General features: G+C 36.3%; 1 protein-coding gene across 1 annotated transcript in view; it reads right to left on the reverse strand.

Moving 5' to 3' along the window:
• LOC124093507 (phospholipid-transporting ATPase ABCA3-like) overlaps window positions 1-16,910 on the reverse strand; it is an 82,286-nt gene that overhangs the window by 39,702 nt on the left and 25,674 nt on the right. The window contains 4 exon segments of the mRNA XM_046445970.1: window positions 2,327-2,456; window positions 13,619-13,753; window positions 14,727-14,905; window positions 15,621-15,794. Coding sequence (XP_046301926.1) covers window positions 2,327-2,456; window positions 13,619-13,753; window positions 14,727-14,905; window positions 15,621-15,794 — 618 coding nt within the window.

Consider the following 16,910-nt stretch of genomic DNA (forward strand, 5'->3'; position numbering starts at 1 on the left):
CTATCTTCTAAGTGTTCTACTCTGCTGGTAGTATTCTCATTTGAGTTTTTAAGTTGGTTTATTGTTTCCTGCATTTCTAGGATTTCTGTTTGTTTGTTTTTTATAACCTCTATCTCCCTGTAGAGTTGATCCTTTGCTTCTTGGATTTGTTTATGTAATTCATTGTTGAAGTGATCTTTCATTGTCTGATTTTGCTGTCTAATGTCTTCCTTGAGACTCCAGATCATCTGAAGCATGTAAATCCTGAATTCTTTATCTGACATTCCATCTGCTGCAGCTATTACCTCTTCTAAAGTTGAGTTGACCTGCATTGCTTGTGGTCCTTTCTTTCCTTGTCTTTTCATACTGCTCGCGTTTCTTTCTGCTTGGCAAAACTGTTGTGTTATTGAATTTTCCCCCTGTATATTTATATTGCTCTTGTATAGTTGCAAAGTCTCCCTTGCAGGGGCGGGTGGCGGCTGTGCTCCTCCTCCAATTGGAGTGATCAGTCTATCACACCGGCAGGCCGCTGGGCCCCTTCTCCAGGTCGCGTGGTCTGCCTACCTTGCATGCAATGGCTGGGCCCCTCCTCCAATAGGGGTGATCTGTCAACCACGCTGGCGGGCCGCTGGGCCTCTTCTCCAGGTTGCAGGTCTGCCTACCTTGCAGGCGCGGGCAGCGGCTGTGCCCCTCCTCCAATTGGGGTGATCTTTCAACTAGGCCGGTGGGCTGCTGGGCCCCTTCTCCGGGACGCGTGGTCTGCCTACCTTGCGGGCGGCAGCTGGGCCCTTCCTCCAATTGGGGTGATGTGTCTACCACACCGGCGGGCCACTGGGCCTCTTCTGCCGGTCGGTTGCAGGTCTCCACTTTTATGACTTGAATCCCCTGGATACAACCTTAACTGTGCCTTTTTTCACTCATGTCCTGTCAGGTACACCCGAGGCCACCTGGTAGGTACTTGCGAGGACAGTGTGGCATTGTTTGCTACAATCTCCTGCTTCCACACCAGCAGCTGCAGTGTGGCTGCTTCATGATGGCTCTCACCTCAGCTCTCTGTGGCCAGTTGAAAAACAGTGCTTTTCAAGCATCAGTGCTCAGTGCAGCTATTGGATCAGCTAAATTCAGGCTGCTTTTCTAATGTTGTTTTTTCCATATCAAATCTGTATTTCTCTGTGTTTTCCCTCCCTCTGTGGTGAACCAGCACCAATACCACTTCTGGCACACCACTGCCAGCTAAGCTCAAATGTATTCTTTCTTGTTTACTGTACCCAAATTTCTTAATCTCTAAGACACTTTGAAAATCCAATACCGGATTTTACTGAAATACCTTTTACCCACCTTGCTAAGAGGCAGTACTCCTACTGCTTGAATCCTGAGCTACAGAAGAATTAGGAATGCAGCCTTCCTCTACCCTTCCATCTTGAATGCTCTACCTTTACTTCTTTAATCAAGGTTTATTTGAACTATTATTATGACCATTTTGATTTCTAAACCTAAAATCTGGAACTTCTCATAACAAATTTCTGTTGTCTGTTCTTCTGCCCCAGTATTATTCACACTTGTTTCTTTGCATGTCTCAAACATTTTTGGAAAACTGGATATTTTGTAATGTATTTGAGCAATTTTTTGTAGATACCAATTCCCCTTAGTCTTCATCAGGTATGGTTTTTGTCATCATTTACTTTGTAACTTTGCTAGACTATTCTGGTTAATTCTATTTCCCATGCAGCACAATGTCTTTGGTGTTACCACTCTTTGGAAAGTAAACACTTCTCATATGAAGTCACCTTGGGATGACAGCAGTTTTAGCATGGTCTCTTTGGCTGTCTCTTTGCCTTGTCTATTAAGCTCGTTGCCTCATTGGGTATTACGCCTAGCAAGTAGGCCCAACTGTTAGGATGAAGTTTTATATAAACACAAATTAGATCATGTTGGTTAATAGTGCTGCTAATTTTCAAACATCCTTAATTTTCTGCCCTTTGGTTATATCAAGTACCGAAAGAATAGTGTTGAAGTCTCCAAGTATAATTGTAAACATATCTACTCTTTTTTTCAAGTCAGTTTTTTTGCTTTAATTATTTTGATGCTCTGTTCTTTGATGCATGTGTACTAAAAATTGCTATGTCTCCTTAGTACATTAACCATTTCTACATTATATAATGTTTTTCCCTCCAAAATTCTCATTCTAATTTTCATAATTATTTGTAAACCTAAAAAGAAAGTGGTTTATTAAACTATGTATCACTAAAATGACTAAACTTTAACATAAAGAATATACACAAAAGCCTCATTGCTTTATTTACAATTTCTGGGTGAAGACATCTTCTGATGAGAACTGAACACATACCTGAAAGAATTGACAGAGTAGTGGATTTTCCTGCTCCGTTATGTCCTAGAAGAACAGTGATCTGCCCCTCGTACAAATTCAAAGACAAGTCCTTAATTGCTACTTTGATAGCATGATTCACTTTGAATACCTGTGGGGGGAAAACCCACAAATACTAATTATATATTTTTCACAATCACTTTGGAAGAACAAGCACTCATATCAATTATCTATAGACAAAAATAAGATCACATCATTAATCATATGAGGAAAAAAGTAAAAAAAGATAGAACTGTGAAAACAAACAAATTTCTACAGGAACATACATTTCAGAATCTCACAATAGATCTAAAGTATCCTCTGAAAATTTCATCTGTTTCTGCTTTATTTCAATTACCATCTTAAAGTCGATAAGTTGCCACAATCATCTTCAGTTCATTTCTTTGTCTTAATTTGGAGAAATGCCAATAAAAAACCTACACATAGATGTTTTTCTGAAATTTTCCCTTGTGTAAACTAGCAGTGCTTCTGTTTAGGATGCAAAAAGCTGGAAAAACATCATTTTCATTCTGGCAACAAGTAGAAGCTGAATAATTTACAAAACCATAACTTTTCTCCAACCCATCAGAGAGGTGAGGTTTACAGGCAAACAATTAGCCTGAAATTTAATAAAACATAGAAACTTTCAAGGAGAGATGGTATGTGGATTTTCTCTTACCTGGAGAAGACATGAATGCTATATAAACTTGTAAGAAGATTTTGGTTACTATTTAATAAAAATGAGATGAGTACTGCATCACAACCCAATCTCAAATTAAAGATACCTACAATAACAAAAATGTATGGTATTGGCATAAAAACAGATATGAAGACCAATGGAATAGAACAGAAGACAAATTCACACACGTACATTCATCTGATCCTTGACAAAGGCACTGAAAACATACACTGGAGGAAAGAGAGACTTTTAAACAAATGGTACTAGGAAAACTCGGTATACATAGTAGAAGAATAAAACTAGATTTCTATCTCTCACTCTGAACAAAAGTCAACTCTAAGTAGATCAAAGACTAGGAATGAGACCAGAAACTCTGCAACTGCTGTAAGAAAACATAGGGTCAACACTCTAACAAATAGGTAAAGGTATTGACTTTCTTAAAAAAGACTCCTAAAACTAAAACCAAGAATCAATAAATGGGATACTATCAAATTAAAAAGCTTCAGTAAAGGAAACAATGAAGAACGTTAAGAGAGAGAGTCCTCAGAGTGGGAGAAAATATTTACCAGCTATTCTTCTGAAAAAAATACAAAAATATCCAGAATACACAAAGAACTAAAAAATACCAAAGACAAAACAAACCCAAATAACCTCATCAATAAGTGGGTAAATGAACAGACATTTCTGAAAATAAGAAATACAGATAGCCAACAAATATATGAAAAAAACATTGCAACGTCCTTAGCAATCAGGGAAATGCAAATCAGAGCTACACTGAGAATTCATTTTACTCCATTTAAAATTGCATCCATAAATAATAGAAATAATAATAAATACTGGTGAGGATGAGGGGGGAAAAAACTATGTACTGTCCATGGGATTGAAAATTAGTACAACCACTCTGAAAATCATTATGGAGATTTGTCAAAAGACTAGGAATGGAACCATCACAGAACTCAGCTATTCTGCTCCTTAATATTTAAAAAAATCTTTTCGTTGTAGATGGACATGATATCTTTATTTTTATGTGGTGCTGAGGATCAAACCCAGTGCCTTCCACATGTGAAGCAAGTACTCTACTATTGGGCTACAACCCCAGCCCATATTCTAGCACTTTAGTATTTATTCAAAAGAATTAAAATTTGCAATGCACAGTAATATATGCTTACCAATGTTTACAGCAGCACAATTCATAAGAGCCAAATTGTGGAATGTGTCTAGGTGTCTCTCAACAGATAAAGAAAACATGATACACACACACACACACACACACACACGATGGAGTTTCATTCATTCATAAAGAACATCATCATCATCTCATTAAATAGTTGGTAAATAGATGGAACTAGAAAACAAAGTGCTAAGTGAAATAATGTCAAGAATCAAATGTTTTCTTTTATATGAATAAGATCAAGATAAAAAAAGGAATAAAGAAGGGACCTCATTAAAACAGAGGGGAGACCAGCAGAAATACTAGGAAATGAAACTGATCAAATTATGCTATGTGTATGTACAAATATATCACAATGAATCCCACTTTTAGGTATAATTATAATGAATCAATTAAGAAATTATCAAGGCCAGTAAAGCGGAGTAATGGGATAGAGAATGCAGGAGGGGAAGGGAAAGGTGGAATTACTGTGGAATGAAATAAAATTATCTTTTTTTGTGTGTGCAGGTACAAATAGGTTATAATAAATTTTACTATAATGTAATATTGGAATAACTTTCAGTTTACAGCTAGCAGCTAGCAGCTATGAGCAGCTTGGAGTGCTTGAAGAATCTACATTTGTTCAGGCCTGATAGTAATGCCTACAGGATGGGATGCTCTGCTCTAGTGAGCCATTAGTGAAACCACATCCTTAGCACTTGTGGTTAGCATTGCCAAGCTGCCAGACCAGGAAACTGATAGCCAGGAGCTTCAGGAATGGAACTTTTTATAAATCCCCTCCCCTAGGGACAAAGTCCCTTCCTGATGATAGCAATATTTAGAGCATCCTCATAGTGTGGTTACATTAGGCATAAGATGATTGGCTTATGGATACTATCAATCTTGCTTGTGTATGATTGATGGGCATGCCCCACTCAAACCCTGTAACAATTATATGCATTCTAAAAATAAACTGAGCTACTGGATGACGTCCTGAGGTGGGTCTCCAGCCAGTTCTCTCACTAGTTCCCGGGGTCTGTGTGTTGATTCTGTGTCTCTACCCCCTGGCAACAAGGTAGCCGAGCAATTAATTGACTGGAACCACAGCAATGTATAATTATAATATACCAATAAAAACATGAAAGAGGTGAAAATATTTTAAAGAAAGAGTTGGGATTCAAGCCCATGTCATTCAAAATTAAAGGACATAGTCCTTCTAATATAACCCATTGATAATGACTACAAAGACCTGTGTAAGAGAAAATAAATCTATTTGACTTTTCACTCCAAATGGTGGCTAAGTGTTTTCATCACATCTACTTCTTAGACCTAAGCATCAGGCTTGTGTAATTACTTATTGAAATCTCTACTTGGATGATGATTAAATTTCCTATATTCAAAATCATGCTCCTCATTTCCCACACTCGTTTAAAAATTGATCAGTCAACAAACCAAAGAAATCCTGAGTCCTCTAGTGTCTCCAATATCCAAACATTACTCCACTAATTGACCTTTTCTTTATGTCACAAGATGAAAATGCACACTAATATTCTCTTTTCCCTCAATCACACACATCCAACCTATGTTTTGCATCTGTATACTTCCACTATCTTCAGCATAGTCAATGCTGCCATAATATCTTACCTGAGCTATGATAAAAGTCTTCAATTTGTCTTTCTTCTTCTAATAATACTCCTTATAGCAGCTGGAGTGATCTTTTCAAACAATATCATACTCCTCTCCTTCAAAAGGCCTATAGTGATTTTTTGATATACTTTTTATTTATTCCTTTTTAGAGCTATATACAACACCAAGATATGCCCTGATATAATCAAAAAAACATTGAATACAACCCACTCCAATTCAGTCCCCAGTAGTCCCCATCATGGCACCCCCCACTCCCCTCCCTCCACTCCACTCCACCTCTTCAATCCATTTAAAATTTACTTTTTATCTTTAGTGTCCTGTGATACACCCAGTGCCAGGACCCACTGCGCCACATCCATGCATTCAGTAAGATTTATTTCACTGTTATTCCCTATTTCTGTCCCTATTCCTCCTTAATCCCCTTGGTCTACTCTACTGACATTTCCTCTGTTTTGATGAAATTCCTTCTCCTTTTCTTTTTTTCTTCTCTTTTAGTCCCCCCTCCCTTATTTTGGATTAGCTTCCATATATCAGAGAAAATATTCAACCTCTAACTTTTGGGGATTGGCTTATTTCACTTAGCGTGATAGTTTCCAGTTCCATCTATTTACCAGCAAATGCCATAATGCCATTTTTCTTATGGCTAAATAATATTTCATTATGTATACATACCACATTTTCTTTATCCAGTCAACTGTTGAAGGGTACCTAGATTATCTCCGTACCTTGGCTATTGTAAATTGTACTGCTATGAACATTGATATGGCTGCATCACTGTAGTATCCTGATTTTAAATCTTTTGGAGTAGTGGAGTAACTGGGTTGTATGGTGATTACATTCCTAGTCTTTTTTAAAAATATTTTTCTTTTGTAGTTTTAGTTGGAGACAATATCTTTATTTTATTTATTTTTATGTTTGTGCTGAGGATTGAACCCAGAGTCTCGCAAGTGCTAGATGAGTGCTCTACCACTGAGCCACAAACCCAGCCCCTCCATTCCTAGTCTTTTAAGGAATCTTCATACTGCTTTCCAGAGTGGCTGCATTAATTTCAAGTCCTACTAACAATGTATGAGTGTACCTTTTTATCCACATCCTCATCAACATTTATTATTATTTATATTCTTTATAAGTGCCATTCTCATTGGAGTGAGATGAAATCTCAATGTAGTTTTAATTTGCATTTCCCTAATTGCTAGAGATGTTGAACATTTTTTGCTGACATGCTGGATATTTGGCAGTAGCAGTAGCAAGATAATCCATGGTGAGAGCTTATGCTTTAAGTTTATCCTGTACCCTTGTCATTGCAGGTGATTATGATCACTGACAAAAGGCTGGCTGATGCTCACTGGTTCAATCAGTTTGTCTAGCTAGTTATTTACTGCCTCTCCTTTGGCATATAATCTCTGCTGAATGTTAACATTTACAAAGATCTTCACATTTTGTTCTGATTCCTGTATTTACATCACATGCCTCAATCCTAGAATTCCTTGTCCCCAATCTTCCAGTCTTTCTTCTTCTAGGACCCTGAACTAATTGTCTAGAACATTTATTCTTGCCTATGAGTTCAGCAATCTGGGGCCATGCTACACAAAGCAGATGACCATGTGAATGGTCTGAAGTTTTGTCCTTTTGGGGGAATTCCTCTTCATCCTTCAAGGCTCATTATTTGGGGCAGCAGTGTAGCTGCTAAGTTCTGGCTTCTACCCATGTACCAAGATGAGCTACCTATGGACAAAGCTCAAGCTTTTTCCTTGAGTTGGTTAAGGTGGATTCCTAATATAGCCATAGCTATGAGCTGAGAAAGAAGCACTGATGAAACTGGGGTAGAAGATATGAGGATCTAGACTCCCTGCTTACACAGCTTACTCATGTTGTTTGATTCTGCTCATGTTCAATCCTTTAGGTATTACTTCTATAATGGACTGCTGCTAGCCTTGCCTGTGCTTACTAATTTGGTAGATCTAATGAAATCCAACTCAAAATGGTTAGCCTGAACAAATGGTTATTTGACATGCCATGTTTAGCTGCTTCATCTCTATCAAGGCCAATAGCAACATCATCAACTATTTGTGAAAGATGGCTTTCTCTGATTCATTTGATGATGGCATGGCCTTGATCCAGAACTCTACTAATGCTTAACCATAAAAGCAATGATATATTTTTCTAGTAGGACACCACTAATACCATAAAGTCAGCTTAATTGTAATGTCCAAGCAGCAGGAGTGCTTATACATGGGTCTGCTGCAGAGCCTTTCTGACTCTGGACTATACTCAAAATTGGCAGCCTTTGTGTCACTTCATATCGGAATCAAATTAGTATCAATAGGTATAGAACATGCTGCTTTCAAAATGGTTTGGAAGTGTGGTGTCCCATAAAAGCTTGTGTGAGAGACAAGAAGGTTTGGAGGAGAAATGGTTGGGTTATAGCCTTAATCTAATCAGTGAATTAATCCCTGATGGGATTAACTGAGTGGTGATTGGAGATAGGTGGGGTATGGCTGGAGGAAGTGGTTCATTTGGGGGTGTGGCTTTGGGGCATATATTTTGCACTAACAGAACCCAGACTAATACCTCCTAAAGATTTTACTAATGTGTCCCCAAATCTTTATAGGTTTTATCCTACCCCTTCTCAGAATACATGTCTTACCAAGGCCTCCAAATATATTTGTCATGTCTTGCTTATCTGGTCCAATTAAAATGATGTCATCAATACAGCGAATCAGAGTGATGCTCTGTAAGATGAATAGCTAGTCAAGTTCCCTTCAGATTATGTTAGGACAGAGAGCCAAGGAATTTTCATAACCCTGAAAAAGTTAAGTGTTGGAAAAAGGAATTTTCTCAAATCAATGGCACTGTGTCATATCCTTAGGCTGTGTTAATGGCGTATCACAGGTAAAAGATGCCACATCTGGCACAGCAATTGCAATTAGGTTGACTACTAAGTTTGTAAGAGATCCATTCTCATCCCTCAGAACCTGTCTGGATGGACTTTTGCAAGGAACAAAATGTTGAGTTAAATCATAATATAATGAGAGACCACTACTTATACATTGCTTAAAGATAGCTCTTCTAGGGCTGGGGTTATAGCTCAGTGGTAGAGCACTTGCCTAACATTTTCGAGGCCCTGGGTTTGAGCCTCAGCATCACATAAAAATAAATAAAATAAAGGTATTATGTCCAACTACAACTAAAAAATATTAAATAAAAAATCTTTTCCACTCCTCCAAAAATTAATTTACCATCTTGACCAGTGGAATTAGGTAGTTTCAAAGAATTACACATGACCTTCCCTAGTACAACAGTTCTTCCCCAGAGGCAAGGAGTCATTGTAGAAATTATTCCAACTTCCAAATATTTATTTTCCAAGGATACATTTGACAACTGTGTAAATGCTCACCAGGTGGATTCTAATGTACCCTTATAAACTAGAAAAGGGTCTAAATTCCATTTATTGTCTATCCTGCATGTATTCCTGGCCCTAACAAGGAGAAAACGATGTTTCTTTTGATCTCTAAGTATGGTTATCCAAGCAAATAGCTTCCCTTTGCAAATGCACAACCATAAATGGTAACCATTATCACATTCATTTGCTGTGATGATTCAAGGAGTTTCTCTTTAACAAATAAGCCCTTCCTCTGTCAACAGACATCAGCTCTGAAACCTGGAAACTATGGAAAGATCATAGACTGATATTATGTGCCTGTACTCCAACTCCTGATGATCCACTCATCCTTTCTTCTGATTGCATGGCTTGGGCAGTACCTTTGCTGGCTGTCCATCTACCTTGCCTTAAGGGAACTATGTATCAATCATCATTTGTGGATCAAGTTCTCCAGACTACCACTCAATACTTGTTGTTAGAAAAAGTGTTCATGCCTGTGCCACCAACCAGTGTCTATGACTTTAGAATCATTATTTTCACTGCTATCAGTCCAGTTCTGAGGTAGTAATTCCCCTTGCTAACAGCAGTTTTCAATGATGCTGATGTTCCTCTTGCTAGTACATTTTTTACTGCTTGGACTGTCAAAATGTTGACTTGGGATGTAGTCAACTGAATGCTTGACTGAGACTAGAAGACTTGACTTCCAAAGAGACTCACTCCTCTACAACAGCTCTGGTTAGGACCTTAAGAAACAGCAGCGAAAAAGATCACTAAAACATGTACCATCACTTCTGTAGTGTTACACAGGTCACACAGGTCAGCTTAATTCAATGTGGGGGAGGAAGGCACAGGGTGGTAGTACAGGCAAGGAAAAGAGGATTGCTGGGGGGCATCATGAAAGCTGCCAATTAGAAACCACTTCTAATGATTCATATCCTCCTACATGCAAAATACCTTCACCTGCTCTCAGCTGAAGCATCAGCTCAAAGACCAGATTTCTGTAACCTAAATCAAATCCAGGAGTGAATGAAGCTCTTGTGCTAATGTTTCTTGAAAATATTTTCTAGACTTTAGTTCCTCTAAATCTGACGGCCTGTGAAACAAACATGAAATCTTTCATTCTTCACTCTTCCCCACAAACCTAATATAAAATAGTGGGATAAACATGTTACCCACTACACACACCTTCTTTCAAAAAGGGGAAAACAAGAAACACAAGAGTGAATAGAAATTCTGAATCCATTCCTTGGTATGCTGGCAGTACTTTGATTAAGACTCAAGATCAGAGAATGATTCCCCATACTCTTGGCTCCACCTTCCGGGACTCTTCTTAATTATGCTTCCTTTTCCATGAAAGGTAGCCCTGTCTGAAGCCAAGTTCTTTTCAGACTGCTTTCCACCTGTAGAAGTTTGAAGGCCAAAAGGCCTCTTTTAATTTTGTACTTTCTGTCATTTCAAGTTGGTACAATTTCTAGCAAAACTTCATATAAAACATTGGGTTCAACCTAAGCCACAAAAGCCATCTGCACAGATATATTAAGACAATCTTTCTCTACCTTTGTTTTCTGCTGAAGCTCCTAATAGATAATTCTCTAAGTTGTTAGAATTTCTATTATATGATTGTATAATCCTTTGAGGCACCATTTTGTATCTTTTTGAGGTTTATGACAAAATACTTTTTACAATTTTGGCTTTCAAAACTTTAAATCATGTTTTTCTGACAGAGACTGAGATTTGATCTTTGATTCAAAGATTTTTTTTTTAAATTTCAACAGCATCCACCATTTGGAGAAGCTAGGAATTATCAAAACCAATTCTTGGATTCTTTATATTTTACATTTCTTTCTTGAGTTTGTCTCCTCTCACATTTATTGCCTTTTCCCCTAAGGCAACAAGAAGAAATTAGGCAGTTCCTTCACCAATTTTCCTGGAGACATCATTAGATCAATCAACCAGTTCATTAGGTACATTTTCTGTTTCTCATTACTACAAGTAATGATGTTGACAAACTACTAATATGTAATGAGGAAGCAATCTGAGAGACCAATATTCAAGCTTAAATTTCTTTTATGACTTAGGCTTGGAAAATAATCCTGCCACTTCTGAAGTTTTTGACTGACCACCAGGTCAGCCCTATTCAAAGGCATGAAAATTTGAAGACGTAGGTCACTGGAGGTCATCTTGGAGGCTGTGTGTTACATCTTATAACATAATTCAAGGTATTTTCCTAATGGCCAGAAGTGTGTATGGGTTGTCTTGTGGGGCAAAGGCCACTGCAGCATATTGAAAAAAGTGGAGAATGAAAACTACTTCTTTAAAGGAAGGAGTAGATCATTTCTGTAGGTTGAAGGTTAAGGAGAAAATATGAGTCAGAATTTGGGGTCCTATATTTCTCATTCTAATCAAGGCTTCATGGTGGCAAGAGAAGATATAACATTCTCTAGAGGTCTCTTATTCTTTTTTTTTTTAAAAAAAACTTTATTTTATTTATTTTTATGTGGTGCTGAGGATCGAACCCAGTGCCTGGCACATGCTAGGCGAATGCTCTACCACTGAGCCACAACCCCTGCCCTAGAGGTCTCTTAGACTTATGAGTACATGTAGAGCTTAGTTTTCAGATTTTTCTGCTCTTTGGTTGTTGAGGATGAGAACTTTTTATATGATTTCTGGTAAGCTCACTAGATTTTACACTAATAATATATGGTCTTTCATTTTCTCCAGTGTGTCACTTTTCCCTAACAATAGTACCCAATTACATGGTGTTTATAATTATTAATTATCCCATATTTTTCAAATTCTTGATACATGTCACCAACTAGCAATACCCTTCTTTTCCCAGGTATACCATCTCAATTCATCACCTATAAACATTGTATGGCTACCTTCTACCACAGTCTACTTCTCACCATCTGCTTTCTCAGTCAATTCTGGGTACCAATAATCACTATTTAGGTTCCATTTATGTAAGAAAGAGATTGGCATATAGGAGTGCTCTTGGGTCCAACATCTATGTGAAGAAGGGAAGGATACAGATTTAGGAGACAGAATAGTTGGACTGCAGTACAGTAATAACAAAGTTAAACTGACAAAGAGTTATGTAGCTTGGATGACCATTCAGAACTGACCTGAGCTGGAGGAAAGAGCTGGGCCTTTGTATCTCCATTTTGAGCAGTCATTTGGTTTAAGCTGACCCAGAAATAGCCTGATTTGGGGTGAGATGGTTCTACTCAGCTGAGGTTATTTTTATAGAGGGTGATCAGCATTTACAATGACCATATTTTCATTGGATAACCTACCTGAAATATTTCTCCTTTCCATTCTATTTCTACATCCTTTTTATTTTCCTCATGAAATTTATCATATATTGTAATTATCTTGTTTATTTAATTGCTAACTTACTTTTACTTACACTAGAATGTAAGTTGCTCAAGCACATTGACCATAACTTGCTGTTTCACCAAGAATGAATGAATGAATGAAAAAGACCCAGGGTCTTGGTTTCTTCTGAACTTTGTTATGATCGTAGATATGCAAGTCTTAGGGAAATATGGGGAGCAGTGAAGTATTTGGCAATTAGATGAGGTTCTCAGGGGCAATCAAGAAAAGAATAGAGAAATAAAAGCCGATTTGGGGAAGTCGTCACAGCCAGTGTGTTTCTTGAGCAAATCTCATCCATCATTCATCTATATTATAGGTTATAAATATTCACAAAAATTATATGAAAAATTCTCCTGACACCAGGAAAGACTGAGTTTTAATCTGGGTTAAGGTAACCAATATAGAGACATCATATTGCATAATAAAGGCAGAGGGGACCATAAGAGTATTAAACATCTCACAAAGATAGCCAAATTTTCAAGAATGCTTTGGATATCACTAAGCTATGGAGTTAGGGGGTGGGTTGTTTAAGCAGATCTTTGAGAGGTGAGGAAATGCCAGAAAACCTATTTATCTGAATACTGAACACCTGAAGATGATCCAAATAAACTGAGAGGGCCCACCCCCACCCCCAATCATATGCCCAGGCAGATTACAAATAGATGAATAAAAAATATTTGTAACCAGAAATTTATGTTCACATATGAATATAAAATATTTGTGACCAGAAATTTATGTTCACATATTCAAAACATCAAGCTCCACTAGACCCTGCATTTTAAATGAGATAATTTATAGAGTAGACAATTACAGTTTATAGGCAATATGATTTTATTCTGTAGGAAGAAGAAAGATGTGACTTTTTATAATATACTGTATAAATTTCCTTTTGATATTTCCCAAAAGAAGTAAACACAATTACTACAACCTTTTATTTGCACCTAATCTTTTTTCTTGGTATTTCTAATAATGAACATTTACAATGAATGTAAGCTAAATATTAGTTTCATTAAGAAAAAGAGGTATGTGAAATAATACCTTGTGCAAGTGTTTAATCTGAATACCTGCTACCAAATCAGTAGGGTCAGCTTCAAAATACTTGTTTTCAATTGTCTCATGATGTTGAATTGGTTCAAGTTGTTTTTTAGGTGGTTCCCCAAACCAGTAAGAGTGCTAAGAAGGGAATAAAAGTATCATCACTGTAATGGCCCTGAAAATGGAAACATTAGAAAACACAAATGTATTTCTATAATCCATTTTCTGTACTCCATCTCAATATAAATGTTAGCAGGTATTTTTATTGAGATATATTCTAGAAAATTCCTTGGATTAAAATTTGAAGCTTTATATATAACCAGAGATATGAAAAATTGTACTGTATACATGTAATAAGAATTGTAATGCATTCTGCTGTCATTTTTTAAAATCAATTAAACAGTGGGCTAAAAAATAATTTGAAGCTAATTGGTTATAATTTGAATCCAACAGTATTCAGAGCAGGATATTAAAGTCCTAACTGTTCAAGGGAGAAAATATGAAAATTGCTCTAATACTAGGTTATAGTAAAAGAATTATATCACTTTCTGCCTGATCTTCTCTGAGCAATATGTGAATCAAATATTAAGCATCAAACATAATTTTAAATGTTTGCATTGCACATTATGAAAACTTGGACATAAAATGTCAAAATTGAATGGAAAAGTATGAAAGCTCTCCAACCCTTTTCTATCATTTTGACCCCCCCACAAAAAAGGATATGGAAAAATAATAGAAGGCAAGATGTTCATGCTTCCCATTTTTCTATGATTCTGACTAAGAAACCTGGCTAACCAAGGAAATAAAGCAGATTGTGAGTACATAGACAACAGAAATACACACACACACACAAACATACACATACATATATATATATATATACACACACACATGCACACATTTATATAAATACATGAGGGCTTAGCATACATTAGGAAAAAGCTAAAACAAATTAGTGAAGTTGGGGGGGGTAGGTAAGAATAGTTCTTTCACCTCATCTATTGATTCAATTATAGACAGTGCAAAATTAAATTATAATGGTTTTTAAGATATTTTTTAAAAACACCTCATAAGGACTATAGCTCTTTGAATAACAAGCATTAGAACTCACCTTCAAGAAAAAGTTCCATGGCTTGGGCACACCATATTGCCCTGGAAAGACAGCTTCTATATACCAGGTCACAAGACCATATAAGAAAGTATCAAATAAAAACATTCCCAGCACATATGCAAATAAAAAGTTGTCCAGATTGGCTGATGAGAATATGTTATTCCATTTAATTCCCATTTCTAAGACATAATAGAAGACATTTAATTAGAGGCCAAGTGAGACTAAAACAGATATCCTGCTATATCATAATTAAATAGTGGCACTTTCTAGAGATTACTAGTAGAATCAACCACTTTCTTACACCCTTAGAATTTAGATTGCCCCAGAGGGCATCTGAGTAAGTACTCATGTAAAGTGTCTTTCATTATACCCAAACAAATAATTAGAAATGATTGAAACAAAAAGAAAATACAGGGATGGGGGAAGCTCAAAGGAAAATAAGCAGACCTTCAGGGTAAGATGGTGGCTCCTCTCTCTCCACCTCTCTTCATGCTAAATGTTTACTGGTTATATAATTCTGGAAAAACAATCATGGAAAGGTAGGGACAGATACTGACTATAGGATAGAAAACTAGAAGTGCTTTGCATGTCCACTGCACTAACAGAAAAAGGAAAAAGGAGGCCACTAAATGTAGAGTGTTATTTCCCACAATACCACTAGATAGCAAGTGACAAATCCAAAAGTAAAAGGAAGCAGTTCTACCAGACTTGCAGTAAATTTTTGGAGAGAATGTGAAAACATTAATATTACACTATAGGTGTTGGTATAATGTAATACAAACTTTTGAAGGACAGTTTAGTGATATTAATCAAAATTAAAACTGTGAACATCCACTAAGATAGTAAAGATAAACCTACTAAAATATGGCAAAATTTACAAAGTAAAATACTCACTGTTTGATTCTGCATCAAGCAGGAATTTAAATCCCAGGGCCATTGCAACATTACAGCTGAGGCAGAAAATCAGTTTCTGCTTCAATGTCATCTGTCCAGCATTGACAAGGAGTCTAGTAGCTGGAAGGTAGGTGATAAAGAAAAGGAAACCTCCCAAAGCAACAGCAAAATTGACTGCAAGCAAGAAGGAAAGTATAAGGCAAATTTAAGTAGGTTTCAAAGATATGTTTTTTTATAAAAGTACACTAAAATAATCTCTATGAGAAATAGAAATTTGTTTTGTTTACCAATACTTCCTTTAGCACATAATAACTGAAACATAGTAGGTGCTCAAAATATTTTTCAGTGAAAAGCCTGAAATGAAACACATGAGGAACTTTTTTTCCCCTGAAATTTATCATTCTATATGTAATGACTGGAAATTTTAATGGAAATTTATACTTTTATTTATTACCACTCATCATAAGAAATTTTAAATATAAATACAACTACTGGCATAATTAGAATATAACTAGAGTGTGTTTTCAGGCATTATGAGGGGACAAGGAGGAGTCCTGTATAGAGAAAGACAAACTTGGTATAAAAAAGCCAAATATGAGGAAAAAAATGTTCTACATCTCTAGCAATTAAATAAATTCAAATCAAAACTAGAGTACTAAAACTTCCAAAAATGTGATTCTGATTTTCAGAGTTACCACATACATATACTAGAACATGTAAAAAATTAATGTTTTAATCAAAACTTATTAAGCATGCAAATAAACAAGAGTATGGCCAATTCACTAGAAAAAGAAAACTATCCTTGAGGAAGTCCAGAGGTTGGACTTATTAAACAAGACTAAAATAAACTGTTCTCAATATGCTCAAATACCTAATGGGGGAGGAGAAAAATATTGAATAAATGAGATATTAATGTTAAAGTGATATAAACTGTAAAAGAGAACTAAAAAGAAAGTCTAGGACTTAAAATAAAATAACTGAAATAAAAATTTATCAGAGGGGTCTACCAGCATATTTGAGCAAAGAAAAGAACTGGCAAAGTTGAAAATAGTATAATTAACATTATACAATCTCAAAGAACAAAAATAAAAAAGAATTAAAAATTAGCAGAGCCTAAGAGACATCAGAGGAACCAGCATATGCAGAGAAAATGGAAAGGGCTGGAGAGGTTATTTGAATAAATATGGTTGAAAATGTCCCAAATTTTGGGGCAGGGGAGATAAATCTAAACATTCAAAAAGTTCAACTTCAAGGAGGAAAAAAAACCAAAGAAACTTACACTGAGACTCA

Source organism: Marmota monax, unplaced genomic scaffold (genome assembly GCF_021218885.2).
Source record: "Marmota monax isolate L192 unplaced genomic scaffold, Marmota_monax_Labrador192_F-V1.1 WCK01_AAM20220418_F8-fsc00035, whole genome shotgun sequence".
NCBI lineage: Eukaryota > Metazoa > Chordata > Mammalia > Rodentia > Sciuridae > Marmota > Marmota monax.